The sequence below is a fragment of the Danio aesculapii genome, chromosome 20, assembly GCF_903798145.1.
Source record: "Danio aesculapii chromosome 20, fDanAes4.1, whole genome shotgun sequence".
Lineage (NCBI taxonomy): Eukaryota > Metazoa > Chordata > Actinopteri > Cypriniformes > Danionidae > Danio > Danio aesculapii.
Window position 1 is genome coordinate 35,303,761 of NC_079454.1, and position 19,815 is coordinate 35,323,575.

The following is a 19,815-nucleotide window of genomic DNA, read 5'->3' on the forward strand; positions in this document are numbered from 1 at the left end:
TAAAAGAGAATGAGAAACATATTCGACAAGCATACAGGACTTTATTCTGCAAACAAAGGTACATTGTTAACCTCTTGATCAAAGTCATAGGTTTTGGCAGCTTTTTGGGAAGATATCTGAAACAGACAAAATATAAGTTAGAGATATGTTGCAATTTAATGGCATTTAAAATATCTGAATACATTGTTGTTTCCTATTAAATATTGTGTGAACTGACCCTATTCTGTATTTTTTTTCATTGTCGTCAACACCATATTTGTATGTGGAACTCAAACAGCCACAATTTTAGTGAACTCATATACATATTTGTATGCATTTTTCGATAGAACCGTTGTGTGATTTTTTTTTAAATGAAGGATGAAATGTTTACTTTAACAAGAAATAAGAAGTACACTCTAAAAAATATGCATAGAATGAAGTGACTAATAAATGAAATAAAGTGTAAACAATCTCTATCTCTAAAACGTATGTCCTTTCTATTTTTATGTGACTTCATGTAGAGAAAACTTTTTTTTTGCTGTGCAGAAGCTGGTACGCTTTCTCTTGAGAGAATGCAGTCAGGGAAAGCGAAGAATATAATGAAAATTCATCCTATCCTATCCCCACATATAAACCAAGGATGAAAACTGTAACTATACCTGTTCTTAGGAGCCAGTCATATAAAAGACAATTACTATGATGATAACAATAGCTTCATAATTGTAATAAATCAATGAGAGATACTATATGACCCAGGACCACAAAAACGTATGTGTTAAAATGTATGTCTTACGTTGCTAGTGTAAATATATTTTTAGTAATGTGCATAGCCAAGAATATAGTTTGGATAACTTTAAAAGTGATTTTATCAATATTTTGGTTCATAATCAAGCCATAATGATAATGACATAATTATATATTTTGAAATAACATGCTGAATATAAACAGACTTACGGTGTGCTGGTGTTGAGGCTAACATAGTTATCTTTATCAATTTTAGTGAGAACAGCAAGTTGATTGTTAAAAATGTTAGTTTCCACTTTTTAGACCTCAAACAATATGGGCTCTATAATACACCCGATGCAATAAGGCACAAGAAGTGTTTGGTGCTATTTTCAGACCAGCGCAACCCTAATTTTCCTGTTTTGCACCACGTTGTTTAAATCGCAAATCCATTTGCGCCGCTTTGTGGACTCATGCATGTGCCGATCTAGAAAGAAGGTGTGTTAAAATGCATTTTTTAAAATGATTATTTTCTACATAAATATAAAAACCACTGCCTGCATGCCTTCTTCATCTCAGGGGGGCTTTTTTCAGTTTATTCATGACAATTTGCATTTGTATAATGTTATTATTAGTAGTAGTATTCATTATTATATGCATATTTATATTTGTTTTAATAAAAACAAGCTTAGATTTGTCGACTTGTCGGGTTTGGACCATATGAGGCATAGGACGTGTTTGGATAGAACTCAGTTTTTTGGCCACACTTCGTGATTATTGTTCATTTATTCATTTGCTGGAAATTAGAACTGAATTTAGAAATAGTTTTGAACACAAATCTTTGCGCTTAACAAACCAAATTAAATATGTAGGCTAATGGATGTCTTCAGTGAAGTGCGTAGAACACCCTTTCCTTATCCATGAAAGTAAAGGAGTAAAGTAAAGAGTAAAAGTAAAGTAAAGAGAATGTGAAGAGGCCAAATGGAGGAGGCTCGTTCTTTATCCTCGCTCTTGCTAGTGAAGCGTTCAGTTTTTCCACTTACAAAGTCCACCATGTAAATAGCAAATGAGCCATGGCCAGACACAACTGACTTTTAAAGGGAATGTGAGATGAGACTCTGATTGGTTTAATGCACGTTATTCTCAAAACACACCCATAATTCATTAAGAGAATAAGCACAACCCTGTTAGACCATGCGCCGAGGCGCAAACCGTATTTTTCCGTCCTTAAAATAGCAAAAGTAGATTCGGACATGCCCTTAATGCTTTTGCGCCATGCACTTTAAACTTTGCGCCTAGATAATTAAAATAGAGCCCTATGTCTTAACCCAAACTTCTTTCTGGCAAAGTCAACAAATCAGCAAGATAATATACGATGCAACAGTGCAAGTTATAAAATTATTAAAAAATAAAATAAAATAACAATCAAATTGGTCCAAACTCAAGACACTTACATGTTGTTCATTGCGAAAAGCACTGTCTGACATTGTGACCTCTCTTTTATCATCTGTGTGCACCTGCTGGACTTGGTGAGATACATATGAAAGACGTGACGAGCAAGGAGAAGAGAGTTCATGAGAGGTTTGAGCAGAAACCTCTTCAGGCTTCTGCATTTGCTGCCGCAAGAGGAAATTTTGGGGTTTAGCTGGAGAAGAACCAGGAAGAGATGGCTGAGGGGTAATTTGAGTCCTCCTGTCTGAAGAATTAACATTAAATATATCCGTGTTTGTCTGAGCTTTAACAGCACTGGGCAACTTTGGGATCTTGAATTTGGTGTTTGCTATAGATCCACAAAAAGCTGGATGTTTTTCTCTTAAAAGTACACCAAGTGCTTTTCTCTGCTTCACATGGTCTTTCTTCTTGGGTGAAATGTCTTCTAGTAATTTTGGTTTGGATCTTACATGTTTCACTGCTGGCATAGCTTCTTTGGAGTTGTTTTTCATGGTTTTACCAGGAGAATCCAGCAAGCTGGCACCAGCAGGTTGGTTGATCTTTTTAGACCTTTTTCCCACCAACTTTTTCCTCATTTCTGTTGGAGCTGTTTGTGCTACATCGGTCCCGTTTTTGACATTTCTTCGTTTGGGTTGAACATGAAGCTCTTGTGACAAGCGGCGCTTCATGGGCTTCATCCTTCTCTGCTGGAGTTTTTCAAGTAAACAGTCATCCTTTGCAAGTGTCCACCTGAGATCCTCTGATGCAGGTTTTCTTGAAACTAACTTCTGTCTCTTTTTTGCCACCACTTCTGAAGAAGGCTGGTCTTTAGGCTTTTTTTCAGAGATATGAGGACTTGCATTTTTATGCTTGCCTTTGACATTCATACATTTTTTGTCATGTTTATTAGGCAAAGTAAGAACTGGTTTGGATTTCTCAGTTCCTTTGTTTTTATTTTTTTTGGTTCTTTTTTTCTTGCTTTCTCCAGCATCTCTTTTGTTCAATATTGCTTCAAATGTTTTCTCTGGCAATGAGACAGTGGCCCTCCTTCCTTTTGCTTCATCTTTATCAAAACTGCAAATTACGAGAAAAGATGCCAATGATATGTTTTATTATTCTACATTGTCCGTATGAATATATTCAGTAACAAAGCAAACATTAAAATCTTAAGTCAATTTATCAAAAAGCTTTTATTTTATTCTAATTGTAAATGCATCACTATTAAAAGACATAAAATGACATAAAATAGACATAAAATAAATGACATTTATGACATACCTTTTAGTCAAATACCCTTAAATAAACATGATTTCTTTGTTGCGTCAACATTTCCTGTACTGTGCATATGTACAGTTGAAGTCAAAATTATTTGCTATTTTAATGTCAATATTATTAGCCCCCTTAAGCAATATATTTTTTAAATTGGTTTTAGAACAAACCATTGTTATATGGCTTGTTAACCTAGGTACATATTTAGTTAAATACACTTTAAGCTGAATAATAGTATCCTGAAAAATATCTAGTAAAATATTATGTACTGTCATCATGGCAAAGATAAAATAAATCCGTTATAAGAAATTAATTATTAAACCTATTATGTTTAGAAATGTGTTCTCTCCGTTAAACAGAAATCAGGTAAAAGACATAAAAGAATTAAAATTTAACAGGAGGGCTAATAATTCTGAGCTCAATTGTATAACAGTTAATATGCATTATTAGTATCAAACTGTTTAAATTATTTTAAAATAAATCTCTTTTGCTTACAACGGTTGTATTTTTTTGATATTAAAATAAAATAAAATCAGTGAAACTGATAAAGTAATCAGTAAAAAACTGTTTTCTTTATGATAAATAATAGTAAAAAAATAAGTAATTTAGTCCTGTGATTCAAAGCAGAATTTTCAGCAGTCATTATTTCAGGTTCACAGCTGCTATGCTATGTTCAGTTATTATTGTCTTCTTCAATTATAGTTCAAAATAATAGCCCTTACTTGTAGTAATGAATAAAAAAAGCATAAATGTTGTTATTGTTACTTTCTTTTTATTGTATTTTATATATACAAAACAACAAAAACAATTACATACTGATATTAACAAAAATATGACAACATTAGTTATAAAAAGAAATGTTTCTTGAGAATTAAATCAACCTATTAGAATGTTTTCTGCAGTGTCATGTGCCACTGAACACTGGTACAAATAGCTGCTGAAAGTTTTATTTTAAATCATAGGGATAAAATCACAGGTATAATTAATTGTTAATATATGCATTTGTGAAATATTCAGATATTTTAAGCACCAACACCCACCTTACACGATGATGATGTTTGCTTTTTGAGCTGATAACTCGCTTTGTGTCTCTCTCCTGTGACCAAAAACAATTACTGTATTACCAAGTGCTTTAATCCAACGTGACTTACATACAAACAAAACATAAGATCAACATAATAATTTACTGCCAATATGAAGAAAAAAAAAGCATGTGAAATGGGTTGCTAAATTGCAAAACAGAGAAATATACTATACAAAGTTATACTAGATATTATTCCAGACTATTTACCTCCTTCTCATCTTCACATAAACAACTTTCCTCCTTTTTGTGTTTCTTCTTCTTTGATTTCTTGCTAGCCATCGCCAAAACCCTGTGACAGATCATAATATTTAAATATGCATATAAAATATGTAGACGAAGACGAAAAAGGCCCATTTAAATCAAATCACCAAGGTCCATCTACCCCCGTTGTCTGTTTGTTGTTAGATTTTTTAAGTGCATATAAAGTACATATAGAATTATTGTTTCTGTTAGTATAGTGGCTGTATTTATATATATATATATATATATATATATATATATATATATATATATATACACACACACACACACACACCTGAAATTATTAAGCAGATACATAAGCAGAATTAATAAACCCCCTTTGAATTTTTTTTCCTTTTTAAATATTTCCCAAATTGTTTAACAGACCAAGGAGGACATTTTCTGTGTGTCTTATAATATATTATATTTCTGGAGAAAGTCTTATTTGTTTTATTTCTACTATAATAAAAGCAGTTTTTAAATTAAAAAAAAAACATTTTAAGGTCAAAATTATTAGCCCGATAGTCTAGAGAACAAACCATCATTATACAATAACTTGCCTAATTACCCTAACCTGCTTAGTAAACCTAATTAACCTGGTTAAGCCTTTAAATGTCACTTTAAGCTGTATAAAAGTGTCTTGAGAAATATCTAGTAAAATATTATTTACTGTCATCATGGCAAAGATATAATAAATCAGTTATTAGAAGAAGAAATGTCTTGGAAAAAAAAATCAAGAAATGGCTTCTCTACGTTAAACATAAATAAACAGGGGGGCTAATAATTCAGGGGGTTAATAATTCTGACTTCAACTGTGTGTGTGTGTATGTATGTATGTATGTATATATGTGTGTATATATATATATATATATATATATATATATATATATATATATATATATATATATATATATATATATATATATATACACACCCACACATAAGAATTCAGTACTTTAGAGTGACTTTCTAGTCACTTCCATACGTTTCTACATGAACAAAAATATCTGTTGCCCATTATATTTGCCCAAGCTCTACATATCAGCGATTTCCAGACAGTGAATATGGGGGAATATGTATGTATATTATCTGATATATAGACAAGCAATTGTGACAGCAACGTCAAATGAATATATACATTACAGCAAACTTGCCTTGACTCACCTAAATGTTTACAACTTATGGTCTTCTGTGTCGCTGAAGGACTTCACGAAATTACTAACGTTAACGTTTTGAGCTTTAGTTGTATTCTCTTCAGCTTCAGCGAGAAATAGATTTACCTACCTATATGAGTGTTGTTAAATATAAAAACCGAATGAGCATAAAACTATAATGAAATCTGTAAAAGCTGCTCACTTCACCACACCACTTGTATTACAGTAGCCTTTCCGAATTCACTTCCGTTTGCGTAGTTTTGCGAGAAGAACACGATTGGTGCGCCCCACAACTCTCATTACGTACGCATTTTACGTACGCTAGTATAGGAAAATGGCGGAGCTCAAGGAAGAGGACGCTGGGCAACTTCACCAGGAGGACGCCAATATTAAAGGCAAAAATATTCGAATTAATTACGATAAAATGATTCAAGCGTGTTTTGTAGGTTCCCTAAATAACACTCAGTATTGAGAAATGGTGTATTAGTATGCAATGTATTTTTAATGCGACTTCAAAACTGCTAAAGTAAATATAGGCCTCCTCACGGAGCTCCACCATAGGACCTAGATGTAAATAATGCAAATGTTCAAAATGTCAAGGTATATCATCGCACATCAACCAAAACTGATAATTCACTGGTCTGTAAATACTTTTAATCAATCGATGCATTTTTTGGGCTGATCTATAAGTTGGTAATAACAGTAATGTTTATATGTAGCAATGGTCTTACCGCGGAGCTCCGCACTAGGGCCGTTCTGCTTAGAAACATCATCCTCGGGAAGCGGGATTGGTTACTTCATGGAAATGTGCGTTGCCTAACATACGAGGGCGCTCCAGTATAGTTGATGTATTTTAACAATTTTTTTATAAGTTTCTACAAAGCGAGTGGCTTACATCCGTTTTACAACGGGTATAAAATGCCCCAAAACGACGTAGCTAAGATAAATCCACTTAAAAGGGATTTTTAAAAACAAACAATCTAAATTCTCCATTTTCGCAACAGAAACTGCTTTGGTCATGGACATGGTCATAACATAAGTCCTAAAAAGTATTAAGTCATAATTATAAGATTATAAAATATATATTTACTGGAAGAAATTTCCCACTTGATGCATGGCATTTGTTTAAACGATTTTTTACTAATTTAAATGGCAAATTTTTGATTATAAATGTATTAAGAAATTCACAAAACAAATAAATAAATAGAATATAAAAGTGCCTATTAGTTAAAGAAACTCACAGTTTTGTTTTAAACACTAGTGCTTGTACAGTAAATCTGTTGAACGTAATAGGAATGGAAATTATAATCCAAATAATTCATGGTCACGGTGGCGCAGCGAGTAGCACGATCACCTCACAGCAAGAAGGTCACTGGTTCGAGCCTCGGGTTGATCAGTTGGCATTTCTGTGTGGAGTTTGCATATTCTCCCTGTGTTCGCGTGGGTTTCCTCCGGGTACTCCGGTTTCCCCCACAAGTCCAAAGACAAGACATGTGGTATAGGTGAATTGGGTACGCTAAAATTGTCCGTTAGTGGATGTGTGTGAATGAGAGTGTATGGATTTTTCCCAGTGATGGGTTGCAGCTGGAAGGGCATCCGCTGCGTAAAACATATGCTGGATAAGTTGGTGGTTCATTGTGCTGTGGCGACCCCAGATTAATAAAGGGACTAAGCCGAAAAGATAATGAATGAATGAATTCATGATCATTTGAATGGGTAAGCAAAACTGGCACATCTGATTATGTTTCATTGTGCAATATTTATGTATTTGTTGTTTATCTCAACAGACACTGTGACTGACAGTAATACGATTGTGACAGAATCTGAGGAAACTGAGCAAATTTCCACTCGTGAAGCCTCGACTAATTCAGTGAAAACAGAGGACAAAAATGTAAACACAACATCCACTGCTGTGTCAGGTAAATATTCAACAATACTGATGTATTTATTACACTCCCCTATTGTGTCTCAGCATGGTTAATTCCCTGAAATGAATCATCACTGTCTGTTTCAGAGAGACATGTGTCTATCCAGACCACACTGGAAGGCCTTGAGATGCTTGTGGATTTAAATGGAGGTATATGCAGAAATCTCACTTTATTCTGTCTGTTTGCTAAAACCATCCGCAAGACCAATTGGATCTGAATCTATTCATTGATTTTGACAGCTGGGAGAAAGTCTTGTCCATTGTGTCCAGAAGAGAAGTTTAAGGCCTGTTATAGTCATAAGCTTAGACGGCACCTGCAGAACTTGCACTGGAAAGTTTACGTGGAATTTGAAGGTAAATAGTCTTTTTGGCTATTTTTGACAAATAATTTAAAAGCTATTTATCATCTAACATGACATGTCAAAATGTTGCTTGAGTAAAATATATTTCTTTCTTCTTCTACAGGCCAAAGAATGTGTATCTGTCATCTGCCTTGCAGGCAACTCAAGTCAAGCCTAGGCTCTGACCAGGTAAGGCTTTGAAGTGTTTCTCCCCATGTGCATGCTTGGGCTATAATTATATTGAGGTTATATTCAAGATTATATAATAATCATTAGTGTCATGATTAGGCGTGTAGACAAGGTCAAGATGATATTCTCAAGTTTAAACTGACTATCAGAATGTGAAACGGTGATTCTAGTGACTTTAAGCGTGGCTTGAATGGTTATTTGTGCTGGTGGGAGTATTTTAGAAAATGCTATGAGTTTGTAATTTCTGGAGAACAGGAAAACTGTTAGAAACAGTGTTGCCAGATTGGGTGGTTTTCTGCCTAATTGGGGGATTTTTGAATTTGATTTTGCGGGAAATAAAAAGGCATTGGTGGGTTGACAAAATTTGGGCGGTTTTGAAACGTAAATGTTATATGCAAATTATTCAACAAAACATAACTGTGTGCTCCTACTCCATTCAGTTAGTAGTGACCAGTGCATACCGCAAACCATGTGGGCCCACCCACAAGAGGAGGTGAAGGAACGTTGTATCAAAATCTAACTCCCCGGACAAATCTAACTCCCCTTCGCGTGCACGCGCATCACTCAGCGCCACAGTAAAACTCACAGCGGTTTATCATGACACTTTTGTCTATCCTTTTTTTTCACAATTGACAGCAAGAACAAACAATGAAGCATTGTCTGATTGACGAGCAGCACCTAATTATGTTCAAAAGAATTTCAAATGCCAAATGGGATAAATTTGTACCCCATTTTGAAAGTAAAACGCTCTCTAATAGGTAGCGTAATCTACATAACATTAAGTGCAGTGTGTGGGTGAGAGGGGGGCAGTGTTTAGATGTGGTCCGGTTATGTTGTGTTTCTGTGACTGCTGGTGTTGTTTGCTGTGTGGTTAAAAATGATGACAGTTAAAGTAACTAGCTTAATTTCGATTTAAATCAATTAAAATTAAATAAAACATTTATCTAATATTTAAGTATTTTGGGCGGGTTTTGGACAGCTTTTGGGCTGGAAAAAGTAAGCTATGTCTTGCAACACTGGTTAGAACAAGTAGTGTTTGGGGGAAATCCTATAGAATTTGTCAGGATTTTTAAGTATTTGAGGATAAATATTGATTCCAAACTTATTTTTTTAGAGAACACTGAAATTGTCAGAAAGCCCAACGATGGTTATATTTAATTAGGAGGGTGATTCTTTATGGAGTGAACCAGAATATAATTAAATGGAGAGTATTCATATTTTTTTCTATATGACACTTTGGTATGGTAACCTGAATGTTGTTAATCGAATGAAACTGTGTAGGATTATGAAGGAGGGAAGATAATTGCAAAAACACAAAAGATACTTGAATGATCTTTACCAATGAAAAGTTAAGCAAGAGGTTTTTCAAACAGTTTCTCACCCCCTTCACAATGAGCCTTTTACCACTTCCATCAGGCAGATGCTTTAGGCAACCACGAGCATTAAGGAAAGTTTACTTATTATCTTTCGTCCCCAGTGCTATCAGAGTTTTGTTCTGTATATCATCTGTTTACATTGTTAAAATGTCTAATTTGTTATTTATAACAGCCAAACATTCACTTTCAGAAGTTGTAACAATGTTTTCTTTTCTCTGAAATAATATGAAATGTATGTGATATAGGTTATATAAAAAAATTTTTTAATATTGTATTGCATATTGAATATCTCACAGACTTAATGCCTAGTCTAATGAGTGTCAATTTTTGCTGCAGTATCTGAATGGTATGGCCAAAATGTGGCATAAACTACACGAAGCAAGGATTCATCCTACCTTGTTTAAATGGTTTAGGCTGTAAAGTGGTGTAGGCTGGGGATTTAGTTACTTTTTTCAGTCGGTTTTACCTTTAGCAGCATTTGAGCATTGGTTAATTGCCACAGCCTACCTGAGTATTGTTGCTAGCCATGTTCATTATTCTACGACTACAATGTCTTCATCAAACAATTTTGTTTTTAATAGATCCACAGTAGTCAACGTTTGGAGAGGATCAAAAAAGATTTTCAAAATTGTCCTAAGACAAGAATGAGTGTTGTTCAATAGTTTTATGACAACTTTAATGAAAGGTTTTGATTAACTTCAAATGTTGACTACTGTAGGTCGTATAGCACTATAAAGGCTAGACAGGCAGATTAGACAGACTTCACATGTGTGGTCAATCATTTCAGTCTATTTTTGCACTATTGTTAGACTTCTATTAGATTTTCTGAAGGAAACATTTATGTTTTGTCTGTTAGACGTCTGTTAAACACAACATGCTTACTGGGTATCCATAATGTTTTGTCTACTTTCAGCAATATATTCATTGTGTTTTTAATTTCAATACTCCTTCTTTAGCCCTTTTTGCCTGTAAATTGAAAGCGTTTATCTTTGCCAGTTAATCAGGAAAGATGTTACATTGTTCCTTCTCTGGAAATAATCTGTTAGTCTATATTTTCGTCTCATCTTCAGACTCCAGGCAGACTGGTGGCTCACTACCACTGTGTGGTTTGCTCAGTCACTATCGCTCGCAAGACAGACATGATCAGTCACCTCAAACGCCACATTAACAAGGGTGAGACAGAGGCCAGCTATTCAGGAAACTTGGATGTCCCTTTTGAAGAACCTGGTGAGCTTTAACTCTGCTGTCAGAGTGAAATCTTTTACAGTTTTCGCCGCTTCCTTGTTTGATGTGCTTTACTGACATAACAGATCATTTGTGCTGACAGCACAGCTCAAGGTGAGACAATAGCCATTAAAAGAGAACTGCCTGAACTGGATGCCAGATCGTTGATGTGGAATGATGTAGAGGATGGGATTGTTTTCATGAAAATAATGTTTCTATTCAAGTTAGCTTTTTTGGTCTGTCCTTTCTGGGGTATGCAATTTGAACCCTGTGTAATCAAAACTACCCTAAACCATAAAGCACACACCCACTCACAACATGAATTCAGGAGTGATATAGAAAATCCCATATAAACTAAGTCTTGCATGAGTCAGATTGATGCAGGTAGATGAACAATCACATTTTTAATAGAAAAAAGACTATAAGGCAATAAAATAAACTGTTAACTTAACAAGCGATCATCATCTTTACTAAAGCAGGCCTTAAGCATCTTGTATGACCATGTTTTTGCAAAGAGGTCACTCATAAATTAATTCATATATTATAATTGATTTTAATGAATAACTGATTATTATATGAATGTGAGGGAGGGATGACATGAAGATTTTTGTTTTTGGTTATAAGCAGATAATGAGCCTAAATTGCCCTCAAGTTTGATTCAGATAGCATGTTAGAAGTTATTACTCTCCTCTGTCTTTTTAATCATTAAGTTAACTGTACCAGACTTCTCCATTTTGATTTTCTGTGTCTTTCTTAGTGCCATGTGGACAGGCCTATGAGATTATGAAAGAACTGGGCACCAATGTCCAGCTCCTGCCCAACCACACAACACCCCAGAAGACAGACACCTACTTCAGCCGCAAGATGAAGACAAACAGGTGTTGCTTTTTTGAGAACTGTGCATTTTCTTCAGAAGCACTCATAATCAGATTTCAATGTGTGCTTTGTCCCGCCCACATTAAAATCAAATATTTATTTCTGACTTAGCATTATAAATGGAACTGAGCTTAAGGTTTACTCGATATTTAACATTCGAATTATGGTAATAATAATATTTCCATGCTTTAATATTGTATTTGTTAAATAATAAATCAGCAGACTCCATCTAGGTCTGTTGCTAAAACATAAATATAATAACCTTCATATTGTCATTGTGGTTATTTTATTATAAACTAAAATGAAACATTGTCCCTATGTGACTTTTGCAGGCAGTTGGTGTTCTGCTCTCTAGCAGTTCTTGCTGAAGAGAGGAATCCACTTGAATGTCTCGATGCCTTCGGAGCCACTGGTGGGAAATCTAGACTCCATAAAGACTAGCTGATAACTGATGATAATAATACATTTGTCTGCTACATATATGATAAATAATTGTGTAATTATTCACATTAGATAATGATCCCTTTTGTAGGTATCATGGGTTTGCAGTGGGCAAAGCATCTGCGTAACTCTGTAAAAGTTACAATAAATGACATAAACGAAGCTTGCGTTAAGATGATTAAGGAGAACTGCCATCTAAACCACATCCGTGTAGAGGGGAATCGCCCAGGCCGGCAGTTAGACGGAGCAGGAGATCCAGAGTCACCCATTGCCTCCGTGGAGGTGGTAAAAATGGATGCAAATGTCATCATGCACCTGAGACCCTTTGACTACATGTAAGTGAATAACTGCAAAAATAATCATAGTACCCATGAATAACTATTTAATAATTATAATTGTTTTCTTTAAATCAGACATCTGGATCCATTTGGGACGGCTATAAACTATCTGGACGCTGCTTTTCGCAATGTTCGGAACTTGGGGATAGTCTCTGTGACATCAACAGACACTGGTTCGCTTTACTCCAAATCCCTGAATGTGACGCTTCGACATTACGGTTGTCAGATCGTCAGAACTGAGTATTACAGAGAACTGGCAGCACGCATGGTATTGGCGTCAGTGGCCAGGTGTGCAGATCGTTCTCAGATGAATCCATTCACAAATGTATTTTATGAGAAAGTGTGCTATCTTGTTAGATGGATAGTTCTCCCAAAAATGAAAATTCTGTCATTAATTAGGCCGCCTTTTTACTGCACACGACAAGCGATAGACCGAAAGTCATTTTTTTCCAATGGAGAGTAGTCCGGGAGCTGTGTGTAGTTCCGATCATCTCCGTATTCGGAAAATTCTAATCCGATTTGAGCTGTGGATCTGTTGAAATATTTGAACGCCTGCGACTAGACCTTATGTGACCGGCGGACCGGATGTGATGTATTACAGTGTTGTCCAAGATGAGAATTAGGAGTTTTTCATAATTTTTTGAATCAGAAAAAAATATTTATCTATATAATCTATATTAGAAAAATAATTCTATTCATAAATGAGTAATGAAAAATATTATTTTTAATCGTCTCCACATTCTCTCCAAAACTTTTAGCAGTCTATGATGAGTATCTAGGATTCATTCATTCAACTATGGTGAAAGCTCGGAGAATAAGAGCTCTTGCGTTCTTTTATTTCGGACACAGCCGCAAGAATCAACTTTCCATTAGGGATGTCCTGATCAGGTTTTTTGCCCTCGAGTCCGAGTCATTTGATTTTGAGTATCTACCAATACTGAAACCCAATCCGATATTTCTAAAATTCATAAAAAAGAATAAAAATGAGCGAAGAAACAGATCCAGGATGTTCCTTATTTTTTTATTTAATTCACCTTATTTTAACATTCAACAACTTTGTTAACTAACAGAGCACTTCTGTGAGGTAGCTTGAACAATCAAGTAATAAATAACATCAATTCTTGACCTCTTGCAATCCCAAGTTTACATATCTCACAGTTTGCTATGGCAATATTGTTGTCATTAACTTTATAATACCTCCAGACTGCAGTTGCTGCCAGAATTTAACGAGAATTATTTATATTACTTAAATTTAATTTCCCATTAATTGTATTTTTTTTTATTGCCTACCCCAAACCTAAACCCAACCGTCACAGTACTGTAAAAATATTAATCATTGTTATACAGTGTCACAAAAATGATGTTATATTGATGTGTGTATCCGCAGCTGTATCCTGTCTAGACTTTACTCGCACTTTCTGCTTCAAGCTGCTTTCGTGTTCTACTTTGCCGGCGGTTAACCAATAGCGTCTCTGCAACAAAGTGAGGTCATACCGCACATGTTGCTGTTTCTATGTGAAGTCAAGAAGGAGGTCTAACTCTGTGCCACCGTATAACTATAGATGTGTTAAAAATTATGAGATTATGACAAAATTATGAGATGCATACATACATATTCGAGTCCTGATCGGGCCCGATTTTTGATCACGTGATTGGATCTGGACATCCCTACTTCCCATGGTGCACAACAAAACTGAATATTCTGTGCGACTGCCGCAAGGGGGTGTATTCCGACAGTCGTGTCTGAATGTCATGTGCAGTGGATAGGCGGCTTTACTTACCCTCATGTTGTTTTAAATGCCTGGAACACAAATTAGGATATTTTGGATTAAATCCGTGAGCTCTCAGAGATGGCAATGCCACGGAGATGTTCAAAGTCCAGAAAAGTACTAAAAAGTGGTTCTTTAGTGGTTCAATCGAAATTTTTAAAAAAGCTACGAGAATACTTTTGTGCGCACATAAAAAAGGGACGACTTTATTCAACAGTTTCTTCTTCTCAGTGTCAGTATATTGTGCTCATGAACATGTGCACAATATACTGACACTGAGGAGAAGAAACTGTTGAATAAAGTCGTCATTTTTGTTTTATGGCCCTGCAGCCCAAGACCGGTTACTCACTGAAGCTAAGCAGGGCTGAGCCTGGTCAGTACCTGGATGTGAGACTACATGGGAGAACTAGGTTGCTCTTGGAAGTGGTGTTAGTGCGGCCAAGAGAGGGCGCTAAACCTATGGTTTATGTGAATCCTAATGCCCCAGTAAAAATGAAGGAGACACTATACTATCAGTGGGCGCCGTCTTTCGGATGAGACGATAAAGACGAGAGGTCCTGACTCTCTGTGGTCATTAAAAATCCCATGGCACTTCTCGTAAAGAGTAGGGGTGTAACCCCGTGTCCTGGCCAAATTTCCTCCATCGGCCCTCAAACATCATGGCCTCCAAATCATCCACTTCCTCTGAAATGCCTCTATCACTGTCTCTCCACTCCACCTAAAGCTGGTGTGTGGTGAGCGCACTGGCGCCGTTGTCCTGTGGCTGCCGGCGCATCATCCAAGTGGATGCTGCACACTGGTGGTGGCCTTGAGAGACCCCCTCATGATTGTGAAGCGCTTTGGGTGTATGGCCATACACGATAAATTTGCTATATAAATACACACGTTACATTACTTTACATTTTAAAGTACATTTCTGTGTGCACAAAAAAGATTCTCATAGCTTGATAATATTCCGAAGGCATATGGTCTGTTTTGAGTTTTTTTTTGTTTAAGTCGGGATCATTGCTATCTGGGGAGGATGAGGGAGCTCTAAGATTTCATCCAAGATATCTAAATTTGTCTTCTAATGACGAATGAAGGTCTGTTGAGTTTGGAATTACATGAGGGTGATTAATTAATAACTGAATAAATATTTTTAAGTGAACTAACTCTTTAATGCATGTATTTGCAGGGCAGCTGCCAGATGCAACAAAGGGATTGAGGTGCTGTTAGCTGTGGCTCTTGAGCACTTTGTCCTCGTGGTGGTGCGAGTTCTCAGAGGGCCCACCCAGGCAGATGAGTCTGCTAAAAAACTGCGGCAGCTGTTGCACTGCCAATGGTGTGAAGAAAGGGTGTTTCTCAAGACAGGAAGCATGGTGGAAGGTGAGAGGGCAGTTGGGCAAACAAGCAGCTGCATCCTTATTGTGTCCCAGTTACCCAAATTGTCCGACATAGTAACAGTACTGGCAAAGCTTATGGGTTGATTTCAATGGAGATGTACTTGTGATATGAATACCTGCCAAATCCAAATACAGTTGAAGTCACAATTATTAGCCCAATTATTAAGTTTTTAAAAAATTATTATTATTATCATTATTATTTTCTTTTTCAAATATTTCCCAAACAATGTTTTACAGAGCAAGATTTTTTTCACAGTATATCCTATAATATTAATGATTGACTGAATATTTAATTCCCTCTTATTTTTAATTCCCTAATTAATTTCAAAGTTTCAGATGAGTCTTTCTCAGGCCACCATAAAGTTTGTCTGTGAACTTTACCTTTCTAGTTAAAACTATTATGTTTAGAAATGTGTTGAAAAAATCTTCAGGAAACAGAAATAGGGGACAAAGATATACAGAGGGGCTAATAATTCAGACTTAAACTGCATATATACCTAAATAGCCAAAGCATGTTCTTGCTTGTGGTATCAACAGAAAACCTGTACAGACAGCTGCCCTGCCAATGCCATGGGAGTATGCCAGGAAAAACGGCAGTAGAGCTTGGACCACTTTGGTAAGATGATATTTTGATGATGATCATAAGTATTAGTAATGCATAATTCACCATTACATTTTCTTCTTTTTTTAATATCATCATTGTTTGTTTGTTTTTCATCTATTAGGGGTGGTCCACTGTTTAACACTGGGTTTCTGAGGCGGATGTTGGTTGCGGCTGTGCAGCACAATATGGAAGACATCCAGCCGCTGGTTAAGACTTTGATCTGTGAGGCTGACTGCACCACTCTCAAGCCTTTCCCCGTCCCGGGACACTCTGCCCTCTCCAATCAAGGTGTGTTTGGGTGTGTTTAGATTATAATTTTTTTGTTTTTCCAGTAATCTTCTTAAATAACAGGGCCTTGACTTCACTTTTGCCTTTAATTTTGAATATTAACACTGACTCATTTTTGTCTCTAGTGGAGTGTGGTGTGGTCATAAAAACTTTACAGAAAGTTGAAGAGGCGGATACATCTGACCAGTCAGGTATTTACTGCTTTATCCTTTATCTGTTGTTCTTTTCCCTGCTATTAGGGATTTAAATGTCCCCAGGATATTCTAAACTAAAAGGTTAATTCACCTAAAAATGAAAAAGGTCATCATTTACTCACCCTCATGCTGTTTCAACTCTTCATTTCTGTGCTTGAATTTGAAACACAAATTAAAAGCGTTGTTCACCCAAAAATGAAAATGACCTTGTGTGCTTTTAAACCTTTGAGTTGCTTTCTTCTGTTGAACACAGAGGAAGATATTTTGAAGCATCCTGGTTCCTAGGACTTACTGATTTCTGTAACAGAAAAAAAAATTATATGAAAGTCAAAGGGTGCCATCTATTAGTATTTTTCAAAATATATATTTCTTTTGTGTTAAACAGAAAGAAACTCAAATCGATTTGTGATCAAGTGTAAGGTCAGTAAATAAATAATTTTTGGCTGAACTGTCGCGTGAAATAATTTTGAATGAAAGCCCATAGATTTATTTTGCTATACAAGTCAATTAGACTTTTGAAAAGATACTCGAGATTGTAGGAGTAATCGTAAGAGCCATTAGCTATGTTTCCATCCACCTATTTTTATGCGCATTTTAGATATGCGCATAAAAAACAGTTGATAGAAACACCAAGATTCGCATATATTTTGAAAATGTGCATAAAAAAATTTATGCACATAACTGAGTAGGATGAACTTTTTATTCGAAAAGATGTGCATAAACTACGATGGAAACACTTTTACCGAACAAATTCCAGTATGTGCAAAAAAAAGCATGTGATTTTGTTCTAAGATCATGTGATGACAAAAATGTGTGTGAATGGATAAACCAACAGGCCGAGCACACTGTAAAACATCTGAAATGTTGTTTTGGTAATTCTAAAACACCTTAACCAATTCAGTATTGGTGTTATTATATTATTACCTTCAGAACCAAGAGCGTCTGTGATCTGCGTCTTCAAACACCACCATGTGTTCATTGCTTGTCAACATTTGTCTTCTGAGACGCAAGTCATTTATTATTAAAGAAAAGATTGACGCAGCTTCTCCTACAGCAGTAAATTCCATTTTTACTTTTGATATTTGGCGCCAGTTAATCAGGAAGTGACTATTTTGTTATCTTTGACTCGTTGAATGTAAATGCTGCTTTATTGGCACATCTTTTATGCGATATTTTAGTTTTGTGCATAAATTTAATTCACATATTTGGATGGAAGCATAGCTATTATCACCTTATTTGATGTGCATAATGTGTTTTTTTTTTCATATACAGTACAAGTAGATGCACAAACTAAACGCACAAATATAATAAACGAAACTTTAAATATATGTTGAACCATTTGTATTCAGGGAAAAGAAAGACCACAGGAGACGACGGTGGGAATGTGCTGAAAAAAGTCAAACCAGACACGTCTTTGGAGCATCCAGCGTTCTACTACAGCATCCATCGGCACAGCATTCGCGGCATGAACATGCCCAAGTAAGTCAGCGCAAAACCTCTACATAAAGAGTCATGCATTGCCATCCTGTGATACAATTGTCTGTTTTCTCTCTAAGGTTGAATAAGTTCCTGCAGTATCTGACAGAGGCCGGGTTCAGAGTGAGCCGTACACACTTCGATCCAACAGGCGTGCGAACTGACGCCACCCTGGCACAGTTTAAAGAAGTGCTAACAAAATACAGCGTTCCCACTTACTCGTCCACTCCTCAGAGCAGTGCTATTAGCTCAGACCGACGACAAACTCTCTGATTTCAGATGCGGATGTAACCAAACCTGAATTTCTATTCTGTCTATAAGATCTTGGAAAGCAAAGAGGTCACTTACTCTTTCTTTGGTTATTTTTAGTTGCTAATTTATCCATGTTTATTTCAGAATATTGAATGATAGCTTGAGAATTTCTGAAAAAAGAAAGCAGATTCATTTGAATGAAAATTGTTGTTTTATTTTATGTTTATTGTGGATTGCACTGGATCCATTATGGCTTCTATAGTGTTTAATTCACCATCTTTGCTCACAATGATACAGTATTATTGGCTTTTATTTCTTGGAGTTTGAATCTTTAATCTTTACAAATTATTTATGAAGACTCATTCAGAGGTGTACATTGATCTGATTTTTTTAAATTCCACTTTGTTTTTGCTTCATTATTTTAACACTTGCGCTGTATAATATCAATAAAGCATCTTTCCTCATTTGTCTTGTCATAATTTGAGAACATCAGAGTGACAATTGAGTAGATCACAAAAAAAAAACGTGAATATGGCATTTTCCCTCCACCCTTTCCAAGAGTTTTGTGTGTTTTCAGTTTTATGTGATTCATCAGCTTGATCTATGTGAAGTATTTTTTTATTACCACCACACCTTATTATTCGCGTAGTACAATGTCTAGGCCTCCCTAAAATGTGCTAAAATTAACTTACTGGAATGTTAATTTAAGTAGAAACCAATTGTGTTCGGAGGCATTATATTAAAATCAAGTCTGTCTAGTGTGTCAGAGATGTACAGTATTATATTTCACAAACAAACATTCTTTTTTGCTTGAAGTCTATACCATGGTAACTGTAACTTTAATTACAGCTCAGATTATCTTAAGTATAAACAGAGCAGCCTGATTTTTAGAAGACATAGTATGTTATTTTCAAAATGTCTGTAAATTAGCAGTTTTCCGTATTTTGTGATTCATGTTTTTATTTATTCATGTTTATTTATGCTTTTGAATTGCATTATGGGACCTTGATCTTTCTTCCAACAACATTTAACCTTGAAAAAGTGACTTTTGTTGACATTTTTAATAATTTAAAGTGATATATTGTATGAGTTGGTGTTATGTGGTACATAAACGTATGTATATTATGGTACGTAAACCTTGTTATAAGCTGCCAGTACATTTTCTGCTATTTTACATTCTTATTTCTCTCTCTATATATATATTATTATACTTTATATTATTACAAACTACTAAAAATGTCCATAAAAGTCACTTTGT

General features: G+C 35.5%; 2 protein-coding genes across 3 annotated transcripts in view; one reads left to right on the forward strand and one right to left on the reverse strand.

Annotated features, from left to right (window-relative positions):
• swt1 (SWT1 RNA endoribonuclease homolog) overlaps positions 1 to 6,111 on the reverse strand; it is a 35,463-nt gene extending 29,352 nt beyond the window's left edge. For both annotated transcript variants that reach the window (XM_056481417.1, XM_056481416.1), the window contains exons 1-5: positions 5,891 to 6,111; positions 4,694 to 4,775; positions 4,443 to 4,498; positions 2,157 to 3,207; positions 72 to 116 (exon numbers count right to left, since the gene is read on the reverse strand). In XM_056481417.1, the coding sequence (XP_056337392.1) occupies positions 72 to 116; positions 2,157 to 3,207; positions 4,443 to 4,498; positions 4,694 to 4,765 (1,224 nt within the window). In that variant the 5' untranslated portion in view covers positions 4,766 to 4,775; positions 5,891 to 6,111. The remainder of the gene's footprint in view (positions 1 to 71; positions 117 to 2,156; positions 3,208 to 4,442; positions 4,499 to 4,693; positions 4,776 to 5,890) is intronic.
• Positions 6,112 to 6,214: 103 nt separating this feature from the next.
• On the forward strand, positions 6,215 to 19,021 carry trmt1l (tRNA methyltransferase 1-like). Its single transcript, XM_056481198.1, has 16 exons — positions 6,215 to 6,275; positions 7,668 to 7,799; positions 7,895 to 7,957; positions 8,048 to 8,161; positions 8,273 to 8,337; positions 10,784 to 10,940; positions 11,695 to 11,815; positions 12,146 to 12,225; positions 12,346 to 12,589; positions 12,668 to 12,880; positions 15,536 to 15,726; positions 16,281 to 16,359; positions 16,469 to 16,635; positions 16,761 to 16,826; positions 18,179 to 18,308; positions 18,386 to 19,021. The coding sequence occupies exons 1-16, from the start codon at positions 6,215 to 6,217 to the stop codon at positions 18,576 to 18,578; spliced, it is 2,076 nt and encodes a 691-aa protein (XP_056337173.1). The 3' UTR covers positions 18,579 to 19,021.
• Positions 19,022 to 19,815: the final 794 nt, after the last annotated feature.

Excerpts from the sequence above, each read along its gene's own strand:
- trmt1l (XM_056481198.1), top strand. The coding sequence starts at position 6,215 with ATGGCGGAGCTCAAGGAAGAGGACGCTGGGCAACTTCACCAGGAGGAC. Across the intron at positions 7,800-7,894 it reads AACATCCACTGCTGTGTCAG|AGAGACATGTGTCTATCCAG; the intron begins GTAAATATTCAA and ends TGTCTGTTTCAG. Across the intron at positions 18,309-18,385 it reads CGCGGCATGAACATGCCCAA|GTTGAATAAGTTCCTGCAGT; the intron begins GTAAGTCAGCGC and ends TTTCTCTCTAAG.